We start from the raw sequence: 13470 nt of genomic DNA on the forward strand, positions 1-13470 counted from the left end.
GGGTATCATCCAAAATGCAGCAGAACACAACAAAGCCGTGCAGAACAGAACTCAATGCAGTTGATATGAACAGACATGAACAGCCATTCTTTTGCTTTCTTCAGACGCTCAGGTTAAAGACCATGTGGAACAAAGTAGAAACATGTACTGATGTTAATCACAGGTCAGTCTTTACTTAGTAACATGCTTCTGCTGTGTTTTCAGATTGAAAACTCCTGTGACGTGTCTCATTCTAACTGATGGTCATGTGGCGCATTCAAACTCCATCTACAGTACAGTTCAGTCTGGACAGGGTTGTGGTTGACTTGGCAGCGGTTATGTTTGTAACAGTGGGTTTCCTTTTCTGGAGGACAACTAACTTTGGCTCAGAGGACTGAATTTAGATCTTTACTTTCGTAACTTCTCACTACCCACATTTGTGGGTGGTGTCAAATAGCTTCCGTGTCTTTCCTATACTTATCCAGAGTGTTTAACGTCCTATACATTCAGAGGGGAAAAACAATTTCTAAATGCAGAAATCCCACCCTCCTTTGCTTATTTTTCTCTCTTTCTGCAGTTATTTTAATGTCTGTCTGTGGCCATACAGTACATGGCTGAATTAGTCTGGTGAGGAAAGAAAAAGCAACATGACATGGAGAGACACACTGTCTCAACAAGTCCAACTGTTCAGATTGTTGCTGTATCCCCAGCTGGGTTGTAAACAGGTCACCTACTGAATTTTATGGTTCTTACTAACAGCAAGCTATTTTTTCTTGGAGTAGACACGTCATGACATGACACACAGAGCAAAGTCAACTTCCTTTTTCATGTGAAAATGGCTGCAAATCAACTTGTAGATTTCAAAAGACCCTGGTGTTAATTTTAATTTAGATTTAATTCAATTATCTACAGTATCACTCCCCTACACATTTGTTTTCTGCACCAACAGAAAGGAAATCCAATAAAGCATGAGTTACTGACAGTATAAAGAATCAGGCAGCGTCTGGGAAGCTGTTAAAGTAATGAAGTGAACAGTTTAGGATAATGACAGTTTGGTCTCTTTGGGAGTCAAGACGATCGCCCTGTTTGGTCAGTTGACAGAAAATTGTGTCAAACAACTACACCGGGGGTCTTTCTTCCTGTCCTTACCCTGGGAGGGACCTCCACTGAAGGGGCCGGTTCATGGGGGGAGGGCCTAGGCTGGGGATGGGGTTGTGGGTCAGTGCGTGCAGGAGTTGATGAGGATGGTGATGATGATGGAGGGTGATGGTGGTAGTGTTGGTGGGGTTCTTGGCTGTTGCGAAGGTGAAGGTTTTCAAAGCTAGGGGTAAGAGGCTCGTTGAAAGATTGTGATCGAGACACAGCGGGCGGGGTGGTAGCACGGGAGTTTGATGAGGCCACGCTGACGCTGCTCTTTAAAGCAGCCAGATGAGAACGGACCTTCCGGACGACAAAAACAAAACACATTGGGGGAGGATGGGTCAGTGTGCATGCAGCGCACTCTGACAAGAACAGGGGGCATCAGGGTGTCTTTAGGGGCTTGCTAGATTGGAACCATGGAGAAGCCTGAAACAGGAACCTTGAGGAACCCCTCTGTAAAAGGTTCAGGAACACTGACATGAAGCTTGGACGTGTGACATTGCTGGCTTCATCTACGTGTTCAATTAAAGGCCTTTTATCATTCAAATAAGCTGTAACAAGATCATTGGGACATTATAGAAACAGCCACAACTTCACCTATTTCCAAGGCGCATGGAGAAGGGAAGTCTAAAAATGTCAAAGCTCCAGCATCACTTGTAATATAGAACATCTTTATTGTTAGACCAACATGTTTTGGCTTGTGGTCTTCATCAGGGTGATCATAACGAAGGCTGCAAGCTGAAACGCGTTGGTCTAACAATAAAACAGCATAATAACGTTATCATCAATGATCATTAATAATGGATTTTAAAACTTATTTTGCTGTTGAAGGCGTAATTAATGTCCTTTGTCATTGAATTCCCTGATAAATGTTCTCACTTATTAGATAGCAAATTCTATTGCCTGGTTTATCATCTTCAACAGTGCTTTCACATTGACCTAACAGAGAGCACGTGTGAAAGGGACCACAGAGGGGTTCTTCATGGATCAGTGATTTCCAATCATGGTTATCAGAGCCCTGAGCCCTTCTGATTTCTATTCTACTGAGTTGGACACTGAGTCAGGGACCATTTAAAACCTGACATGATGAGTAAATACAACTGATGACTCTGGCAGAATATACAATCATCAGTGCTCAAGAAACAAAGCAGAACCACTGCATGAAGATGATGGATCAGCTCTAACTCTAACACTAAGAGTGAAATTAGCTGCTGTAATATTTGTTTTGGAGTGAAGTCCTGTTGACATTTGGCGTCAATGGCACATGATTGAAATTGGCCGTCCAAATCTTTGCAGAGCCCCAAAAGAACCCAAGTTTTTAAAGTGCAATGAAGGAGAATGAAATAAAGGTATGTACAGTTTGTATGTGTTGTTACTGAGGCTGAACCTTTTAGGGGAACACAAATTGCACTTTAAGAGCTATCACTCCCATCACAGCTCTAATCAATAATTGATTTGGAAAAAGGTTCACCCTGGGCAACAAAAGGTACAATGTCATACTTTTGATTTCTGGGACTGACACAGGGAAAGCAAATCATTCAAACAAGACAGTAATATTAACAAAAAGCAGACAGTGAATGGAGATATGAGGCTGAAGTGACCCTGAGACAAATATTAGCCAGCAATTTCCAAAGTATCCGTCTGTGATACCTTGGAAATTGCCTGTTTTGTTCATTTAATAATTTAAGGAAAATGAACTTGTTGGATGTTGCTTCAGCAAAATATGTTGAAGGCATTATGAGAATGATAAAATATTCAAAAACTAGCAGTACATAGTAAACCACTAAGACAGGGAAACTAGGTTTCACCTACTTATATTTCAAACTCCCAACATCACCAATTAGAAGGAATAAGAACAGATCAGTATTGCATGAATTCTTCTAAAACTAAATTAAAGGCATAGACACTACAGGTAACTATTCAGAACAATTTAAGGTCTGAATTAAAGCAGATTTAGATAGATTAATTACTTCATTTTAGGCCTTAGGAGGACTCAGCCTCATCACCAGTAGCAAGCATGGAGATGATTTGTATTAACAAGGCATGAACACAGGCTGGCATGCAAACATATGTTGGCAAAAAACACATACAAATCATACAACATGCACACATTCATGGTTGGGACAAAAAGACTTTGACACTAAAGATGGCAGCTCGCAATCCATCTCGATTTCTTTTAACCATGAATGTAATCTTTCCACAATCTTCTTTGTGACCACAAGCCTCTTTTACCTCAACTAAGTAGTCTTTGATGTCTAAACTGAAGCAGAACTTAACCACAGAGGCATCAGGTCAGTGAAAGCTCATGTGAGGTGATTTTTGGAACAGTCTTATGGGTCATTTAGGAAGGCACTGACGAACAACTTGTTTTGTCATTTAGGCATGAAAACCTAACTCTAACCCTAACCCTAACTTAACCACTTTATGACTGCAGCTCATTGCCATTTGGGCACTGAAGTAGTTCAGACAGCAGTTTTCATTTTTATTTAATCTGCCCTAATCAGAGGACCTCAAAATGAACTCGCCCACATTTGATCAGTACACAGTTAGAGTATGAGCGTGTAACGAGGACACGTTAACACATAATGCAGCATCTGAGCTTGATCGCTCATAGCTAATGAGAGAAAACTCACTAATCCACTTCTAACATTACTAATTACATCATCACCCCATCCCCCAACCACATTTTCCCAAGTTACAGTATCTTTTTTTGTATAATTTGATCTGTTCGACATATTCAAAACAGATTGACTTCATTGAACTCTGATTATTCATGCTCGGGTTCCTCACTGAGAAGATGACTAATACTGTCTGAGTCACCCTGCTGCAAATCTGGGTGCTCATAAATTATGGATGTTTGAAATCACCAGCACACAATGAGGAGGTACATTATGTAGAGAGGAGAGGATCAAAACCTCCAAAATACCACCAGACAAACATTCTCATGTATACACTCACTCACTCACACACAGGCACATTTTTGTAATAATGACACATTTGGTAAGTACTTTTGTTTGTCTTGTTGAGTAGGAGGACATCCTGTCAATCAAAGATTGAATCATGGGAGAAGGGTATACATTCAGGGTTGGGATCATCTCTTTCCTTTTTCATTGCCACATTTCTTTGTGAAAAAGGTTTATTTTCGATTTTTTTTTAAACTTTTATCAGAAACCACCAATCTCTTGGAAACGTCATTGGCTTAGAGAGTTTCACAATGTACAATTTAAAAGAAGTGAATTGAAAAAGAAATGATGACAACCCTGTGTTTAAATGGAGACTAGAGAAGTTCAACAACAGCAGATAGTTGGATCCAACTGAAAAGACCTGAAAGACTGAAGCTAGAAACATGACTCAGAAAGGAGGAAACACAGAGAGAGCACATCTACTTTAGATGAAGTGTATAATCACTACAAAGCCATCCAGTCAACAGGATCACCTGAAAGAGAGACTGTTTTTAAAAGGTTACTAAAGTGAAACAGTGCACAGGTAGCATGTTGAGTCAGTAGAGATGGGGGAGTACTGCCACATGAATGTAAGGCTACAAACTAGGCTTATTTTACAACTTCCTGTTAACAGGCTTCATTTGATACCATGCAGTAAATGATCCAAAGTGAATTACAGCTCCAGAAAATGAACCTCCACATGACAGCTGCTGTGTAATGGTCACAATGTCATCCAAACAAAAATCTGATTCAGTGTGTTCAAACAGGAAGAAAGGCAAGTTCTGGTTCACCTTCCAAAATGAAGTCACCTGCAATGGGTCATGTGGTTGGTTGTGAGTTGCTTATTCAGAAGAGCTATTTCAAGACTTTTGAGAAAGCGTTAGTGTCATTGTGTCTGTCAAGGAAATCACAGTCGCAGCTGCACTCCTTTCATATTAATGAGAAATAACTATATAAAAGTAGCAGATATACATTATATTATTCTATAACTTTCCACTAACTTTCCATATAGTTGGGATACCTGCTGTGGCTGTATCATCTTTTACCATTCCTCTCTTCCAACACTATAAACAGATCCACTAACAAGAAAATGAGATAAAAGTACTAGTCTAGATTTGACTTATCAGCCAATCTTTGACTTACAGCTCCAATAATATGGAAAGGACAGTTAAGAATATAGTGAGACAGACATTTGTTGGAGAGAAGTCTGAACAGGAAGGCAGGTATCATATGATTTCAAAGCATATCACATGAAACCATGTGTATTTACTTTTTTTTCTTTTTTGTTTGAGGAGCTTATGAGTCATGTCTGCCACTGAGGCTGAGGAGATCAGCTGTCTGGAGTAAATGTCATTAAACAAGCAGACCTGAAGTCTCAGTGAGCATGTAGCCTTTAAGAGTCTCAATCTGCCCAATAAGCAACAAAAAAGCTAAATCCTGCAGAAGGCAAAGAAGACTTATATTTAGTGGCAGAAACAACCCCGCAAACCCACCGACTCAAAATGCTGCCTGTGTGTATAAGAAAGCTGTGAAAGTAAAGGAAGAAGGAATCATTTCAAAGAGAGAGGGGTTGTGGGGGTTTGGGGAGGGGGTTGAGGTTGAGGTCACAGTGGTTACCTGTGGTTCCACAGGCCGGTGCATGGCCGGCGCCTCAGAAGGCGCGTTCCCGTTGGGGTAGGAAGACTCTGAGCGTGGCGGCACCGGAGGCTGCTGTGGTTTGCTCTGTGCTGACTGAGGAGAACCCTGAATGTTCTTCCGGTATCGTTCATCAGCCTAAGGAGGACACACACACACAGGCGCACACACACACACACACACACACACAGTAGCATTAGCAGTGGTTTGAGAGTACATGTAGATGTGTGTGAGGGCATAAAGTGGAGGGTAAATGGACTAAAGCCATCAGGCGCTACGGTTTGTTAGTCCCCCCCCCCCCTCCCCTGCAGAGCAGAGACATTTTGTACCAGCGGTAGTAGTAAGAGCACATCAGAAACTCATCTGCTGAAAAACAAGGCACACCAGCAGGAACAACAAAGCACTTTCTCAAGGGCAGCGGTGTTATTGTTGCCGTGATACTCCCGCATCCCTGCTAGTAGGATAACAGCACCACGACCAGCATGCATTTTTCACGCGGAGAAGAAAACCATTCAGAGTGAAAAAAAACCCCCAAAAAACACCACAAAAAGGTTAGGACACACACCGAAGTCCGGGACACTGATTCCCAGTACACACCGAGGCTCTGTTCGTGTGTGAAGGAGGGGTCAGTGACATTTTGGCTGAAAATCAGTTTGAACACCACCAGTGAACAATTGTGCCATGTTTGAAACTGTCTAAGTCTGAAAAGCTCATTTTATATGTGCTCTTAATTTGAAAATGTCTGCTTTTTAATAGAACTTTAAAAAATATATATATCTCAGTATCCAGTTAGATGACAAACATATAAGAGAATAGTTACATCGTATTTGCCAGAGGGTTTGATCCTTTTCAGATGTGCAAGGCTCTAATGTAGCAATGGCACGCTTTTATTGTGAAAAAAGATATGCAGAATCAGATTATTGAATGTTAAAATATATGTTTCCAATCAAAAACTGTACAGAAATGAATGGATAAATTAGATTTATTACAATATGGGTCTTATTTTCATAGTTTTGGTCATTATTTCTTTCTGTTTTGGTGACATTCTACTCAACTTCAGTGACTTCTGAGATCTGGAAACCTTTTTTGTGATATTGTCATTTTCTCAGATTTCAGTAAATAACTTAGTGATTATAATGTTGTTATTGGCTACGAATACTAATAAGACCCAGCTTGTGATAAACTGGAATTGTCTTTTAAACATACATCTACTCTACTGACTTCTGCTTAAACAGCCAAATACCTGCTGTTGCCCAAGTGCATCCTCCAGCACGGCTGCCACACTGTGTTTCAGATCACATTAAATCATTTCATTTTGTAAAGAAAAATTCCTACAAACATTTGAATTTTCTGGCAGATTTACACTTAGTTTATCTTAGCTTCTAGTATCTTTAAAACAACCAGGAAAAACAAAACACTCCCATGCACACAGTCACTGTTGGATCTGCTTCATGTCTCCCCTTCCTTTCCTCCCCTACCAGGTGCTAAATGGCAACAGCAGGACGCCTTAAAGAGAGAGACAAGGAATCCAACTGAGAACGGATGAGGTGGCCTGTTATTACAGTAAATGCATTAATATGGTGGCAAAAGACAACAATGAGGCTAATTAGAAGAGTGCTGGTGCCTTCACTGAGGAGGAGGAGGATCCGTTCATCCAAAACTCTTCCTCCAGTGTAGTTCAATATTTTATGAAACATAACCTCTTTTTGGCCTAATTAGCAACATCTTTTTTCTGAAGATGAATTTAAAAATTGCTTATTTGCCTCATCTGTAAGTAATTTTCAAACAATCTGAACTAAATGATTTATCTTGACCTTTATTAGTGTAATCAGCAGGCAATAAAAATAAATGCTTGGTATTTATACATGATAATTGACTAAAATGATTCAATCAATTATCCTAATTGAAGGAAATTAATGCTCCATTGATGGTAAAGTGTAATGATCAGAGTTGAATCCAGCTGTGGCGGAGGAGTGATTTCAATAAACTGACTGTGCTGCACACAAACTGAATCAGGCACACATAGAGCTCAAGTCTGACCACATATACTCTCATTTTAGGGTCAACAAGTCATGAGAGGAACTGAGCATATGTTATTATTTTTGTGTTTTTAAATTGAGTCTCCATTCCATTTGATTGCAGTAGAAATATCTGTTTTGTATCTGTTAAGTGATAAAGCAAGAGAGAAGTCCCCTACATCTAAATATCAAGGAGGCCTTCTGCTATTGGAGCATCACTGTATCATGGACCTGTTTAATTATTAGAATAAGTTCATAAACTCTAGTCACCCAGCTGCTCTACAAAGCATTAAACATCCCACACTAGCAGCTACTGTAGCCATCACCAGGTACACACAGCACACCCCAAAGCAGTGGGATTAAGTACACACAAGCAGCGGAAGCATTCTACGGCAGTCAGCGTGACAGGGGTTTCACCTCTCTGATTGGCTCAGAGTCAGGGGCAGGGACTTGGAGGTCAGAGAACGGAAGTAGCTTGGTGTTTGTAGTTTTCTCCAGACTGTGATTCTGACCAGACCTCGTCTTCCCAGGGTCAGTGCTGTGCTGTTGTTTGTCTGTGTCGGGTTGGGGGCTCTGCGGGGGGCGATTTACCCTGTCGGGTTCAAGGTTTTGCGGGGGGTTGGTGCTCTGCTTGCTACTATCCAGGTTCTGGGTTTGCTGGAGGGACAGCAGGTAGGCCTGCTCCTGCTGCAGCTGCTTCTGGAGCTTCTGGGCTTGGCGCTGCTCCTCCAGCTCCCGCCACTTATACTCCTGAGTACAGGGAGGGTCAGGTTGAACCACAGTCCATCACAGAGAGATTTTGGGAAAGCTGTACTATTTTCACAACTGTGGGGCTCTTAAAGGGGCAATGCACTGATTTTATATAAGATCAGTAGTACTCAATCTATAAGAAACTGCTCATTTGTACAAGAAATTCAGTGTTTCAAACTGGGGGCTTGTGGTTTAATACATGGAGGTATTTACCAGCTAGAGAAAGTATAAAGAGAACATGTTATCAGTTGCATTATGGTTTTTAAGTAAAGATGTATCAGTATCTTGGATTTATCTTTATTTAATCTGTTTCTCACAAGTCCTCCATCATGAAGGAGAGATAGTAAATTACTGGATTACCCCTTTAAATATGTAACTCTTTAGATGACCAACTTAAAAACCCTTCAAGACCCCCAAAACATTCCTACTTGATCTGCGTGAGAGCGAGCCACATTCCTTCGAAAATCTAGGAGAAAACATGTTTTCCTTGCTGTAAAGTATCAGCAGTAACCAGCCTGTTCCAAAATACTGCCGTTTCCAGAGCTCAGATGTGGTCTGCACACAGAAATAATCCTCATTAGGATTTAGTGATGGCGAGACGCCAGGCGTTAAACCGGAGCTTCGGCATCATCGCCATGGCAACAGCAAAGCGTGTGGAGCAAATGTGCAGCGTGTCCAACTGCAGGTCTGGTAGAGCAGTTCATTTAACCGTTGCGCTATTAAAACAGTAATGATTTTTGAGTTTTTTGGGTTTGTTTTCTTTACTTCTTCTTCTTGCCAGAGCTGCCTCCATATAAAGAAGGAGGATAAATCTAGTTGAAGCAAGTGTTTGAATACTTTAAATCAGCTCTAACAGTATCCACGTATTAAAAAAAGCAAACATCATGTAAAGAAAACTTGTTTTTTTATAAGAAATCTTATGAATGGTGACAAAGAGCTCAGCCAATGACAAAGTGAGTGTGTGTGAAGCCCTGGAAGCGGAGATATGTGTTCACATCCTTACATTATTTGAGTATCCTCTGTAACCCCAGGAGGACAACAATCCTTTAAAAATGAAAAACATCAAGTCATACAAAGCCGCCCCCTCTTCAAATAACCCCAATCCTGTCCCACTCTACGCCTGGAACATCTGGAATAAAAACAGGGGAAACCCTCACTTCCTGCTGGATGACTAGTTTCCTGGCGACATCATCACCATCACTTCGGGCCCCGTAAACATCTCCACTTCCCCCGGCGAAAAAAAAAATCCTGAGAATGCTTATTAGGTTTTGACCTCAGCTGCTAATGGCTCTCCTGGGAGCTACAAAAGTCTTAAGTTAATCCAAATAATTTGTTTCGGTTTGAGATGGGAAGGAAAACAGAATCAGGAAAGTTTGTGTAACGGCGGAATAATGAGAACCTGCGTTAAATATATAACAACATGGGAGCTGTGGAAAAAATAACCACTGGGGATGTATAGAAAATAATGGAAATAACAGAATTTTCTCCATTTTCATTGTAAGTGGGCATACAAACACTCACCAGCAGCATGGCTTGTTCATGGAGAAGCTGCTGCTGCAAGATCTCCAGGTGCCTCTGCTCCTCCTCCAACTGACGCCGAATGTACTCCTGTCAATCAAACCCACACGCCTCCATTAGTTTCATATCAAAACCAATTTAAAAAAACTAAAAACATCCTCCCATCTCTCAGCGATCTGTCCCAGAAATTAATTAACCAATTCCCAAAGTGTACAAATAGGCTCCGCATTTTTTTCTCCACTCCAACCTTGTACATTTTTTCCAATCACCAGTTTTACACACAATGTTACACTAATGTTTACATTTTTAGGAGAAAAGCTTCTATAAATTCACTCAGTTTGAGCCACAATTGAATCAAAAGCACAGAAGAAATCGCTGCAACTACAATTTACAAATAATCAAGTTTTTTCTTAACTTTCCCTCTGTCCGTGTTCCTGTTTCGTACCTGTTCCCGGTCGGCCCTCCTCTTTTCCTCCTCGGCCCTCCTTCGCTCCTCCTCCTCTTTGCGGCGTCGCTCCATCTCTTCAATGCGTCTCTTCTCCTCCTGCTCGCGCCGGCGCTGCTCTCGCTCCTGCTGCCTCCTCATCTCACGCTCGCGCCGTTGTTGCTGCCGGGTGAACACACAGAAACCTGTTCATGTCCCAGCTCATACTGTCCCACTTTGGATTTTCTGTCTAGTCATTTTCTGTCGCAGGGTTCATGTTTTCTTATGAGTGTGGAAGCAAAAGCTGCAGTACTTGTTGGTATTATTTGGATTTGGACTGAATGAATAAGGTGACTGTGACTTTCATGAAATTTCGAGAACAATTTTGTTTTGTCATCATTCACCTTTAGACATACATTTAGCGCTACCACTGCTTTGCTGAGCAGCATTATTGCAGTATAAATAATGAGACCCAACATATCAAAAAGGGAGGCAAAAAGAAGACCCATTTTTGAGTAAACCTAAACACTACTAATATTGAGTAACTCAACTTATTGGTCATTTTGACAGTTACACAGTCACTTTCTTAAAGACTGTATAAAGTGAATTCAGACATTTTCTTCTAAACACATTAAATAGGTCATAAATGTATTTCTAAAAAGCTTCACAAACTGTGTTTCAAGATGTCTGTGTTCAGAATTTAGTGGCCGAGTCTGAAAATTAGCATAAACCCGCCCCTGCTGCTATAGAGGTATAAATACATTCAGAGCACACTACTACTATTATAGTCTACTGTTAGCCAATTAGCTGAGTTAGCCGCCGAGTTAGCAGTCGAGCTAGCCACTGAGCTAGCAACTGAGTTAGCCGCTGAGCTAGCAGCCGAGTTAGCAGCAGAAAGCTCTCAGACATAGCGTCCATGTTTCTGGAAGAGGTGGTGACATTGATTGACAGGTGACACTTGGTAGGGGGCGGGGTTTCAGTAAACTCGGTGGGCACTCCCACAGCATTTGGTAGCAGAGAAAGAGGCAGATTTTTACACAACTTTGAAGCCTAATTTCATATATTTGGCGATTTTTTTAATCATTCAAATTTGGCAGGGTGGTTAACAACACACTTTTCTGTGTTATGTCAAACTCAGAACACATATTTATTCTTACTTTACATGGACTTTAAGACAAATTCAGCAAATGTCCACCAATCAGCACAAGCTGCCAGTAAAACAAATATTTATTTTTTCCATCATCAGGCCCACATGGAATCTGCGCCCACAAAATTCCGATGACGAATTTTCCGCAGATTTCCACAGATTTTCCACTGATGAAGATGCTGCTCAAAGACCTAGTGAAATGAAAATGACTTTATCCCACTTTTAATCCTGTGTGTGCCTGTTTCATTCTTCATTGCTTATTTATCTCTAGTATATGCCATAATGTACTCAGAGGCATTATTCAAAATTTCACCCCAATCAAATGTGACATGGGCGTAAAAAACTGTATGTCACTATTTGTGAGTCATAGTAGCTAACAGAGCAATATGAACGAAAACAGGAAGAGAGATGTGCGTTTTCATATCAGTGGGGAAAAAAACTGGGTTTCATTTCCAGAACAATGTGGCTGAGCTGTAATTCACTGAAACAATCTTCCTTATCTTCTATGAATATTATATCTATCTATCACATTACAAGCAAGAAAACATTTAGCAGGTTTCTGGTTCACTGCTGGAAAAAAAAAACTTTGCAGATTCATTTTGGGTCTGCTTATCATCTATCTTAACAAACCATTAATCCATTAGTCAATTAACAGACAATCTATATGGATTATTATAATAAGCAAAAGAGCAAAAATTCAGATCATTTGTTGGTTTAAGTGCATTTTGAGGATTTGCTGCTTTCCATTGTATATAAATGATATATTATAGTAAACTGAATATATTTGGGTTTTGTGCTAGGGTTAGCTGTTGGTCAAATAGATTCATATTTACTGCTTTACTTTCATTTAATCTGCTGGAGAATGTACCACTAAGTTATTTAATTTAAAGCCATTAAATCCTTTTCAAGTGAATAATAATGAGCGTTTCAGCAGCGAGAGTCGTGGGATGGAAAAAAAGGACACCAGTATAATAATAAATGTAGGCTGTATGTATGTAAGTGTTCCAGTGGATGAGCTGACAGGGACAAAATGAAAACATGTCAAACATTTCAAGCACTGCCTGAAGACATAATCATTTAATCACAGTAAGAAATGGAAAGTCTGACAGGCAGTTATCTAACACTTGACTCTGTAAGCAGACAGATGAAGAAATTAAAGTGATTTCTGTCTGTCATCGTCTAGTGAAAAGGTGCAGGGGGGGGGGGGGGGTGGGGGCGCTGCAGGACATCTGTTTGCGGCCGCCGTGTTGTGACGCGTTGTGTTTTTTTATATATATATGAACTGAGCTCTGCGTTTACGATTCCACAGGAGGTTATCAATCAAAAATAGGAGAGCGAATGTAGAGTGGTGTTTCTGCTTCTCTTGATTTATCCACCAGCAACCGTCGTGAATCAAACAAGAGGGAGCTCAAGCTGTGACTGCTGCGGGGAAACGTGAGCAAAAATAAAAATCGCCTCATATCATCTAGGTGTAGTGAACCAACATCTGCCCACATCTGCCTCTGGTTACATTTCCTGATTCTATTTGATCTCGTCTCTTTACCTCTTTTCTTTTCTGTGTTTGTCCATGTCTGGGTTTCTCTCTCTCTCTTCCTTTCCTTCCAGAGAAATGAGTTCAATCTACTTCTGTCCAAATTTATAATCATTTCTCTATAAATCTCTTCCACTCCACTTGTACAACTTCCTCTCTCCACTTCCCTTCCCTAAACTAAGGAGGAAATGTAGCTGAGCTCGCAGCACAGACACTAATAAAAAAAGACTACAGCTCAAAGAGATAGAAGATAATTACAGAAAGGGTTTTGAAACTCGTTCTCCAGGGAGACCAATTAATTTTTTTCCCCACTGTAGCCTAAAATTGATTTAGCAGGCTATTATATATAATCATCTAATCTCCTCTGTTAGTGCACAGAGATACTA

The 13470-nt window shown here is 40.6% G+C and overlaps 1 protein-coding gene across 1 annotated transcript in view; it reads right to left on the reverse strand.

Annotated features, from left to right (window-relative positions):
• Positions 1-13470, reverse strand: part of LOC128368447 (mitogen-activated protein kinase kinase kinase kinase 4-like) — an 89630-nt gene that overhangs the window by 14759 nt on the left and 61401 nt on the right. The window contains exons 13-17 of the mRNA XM_053329268.1: positions 10428-10589; positions 9986-10072; positions 8132-8464; positions 5679-5834; positions 1129-1419 (exon numbers count right to left, since the gene is read on the reverse strand). Coding sequence (XP_053185243.1) covers positions 1129-1419; positions 5679-5834; positions 8132-8464; positions 9986-10072; positions 10428-10589 — 1029 coding nt within the window. The remainder of the gene's footprint in view (positions 1-1128; positions 1420-5678; positions 5835-8131; positions 8465-9985; positions 10073-10427; positions 10590-13470) is intronic.

The sequence above is a fragment of the Scomber japonicus genome, chromosome 11 (assembly GCF_027409825.1).
Source record: "Scomber japonicus isolate fScoJap1 chromosome 11, fScoJap1.pri, whole genome shotgun sequence".
Lineage (NCBI taxonomy): Eukaryota > Metazoa > Chordata > Actinopteri > Scombriformes > Scombridae > Scomber > Scomber japonicus.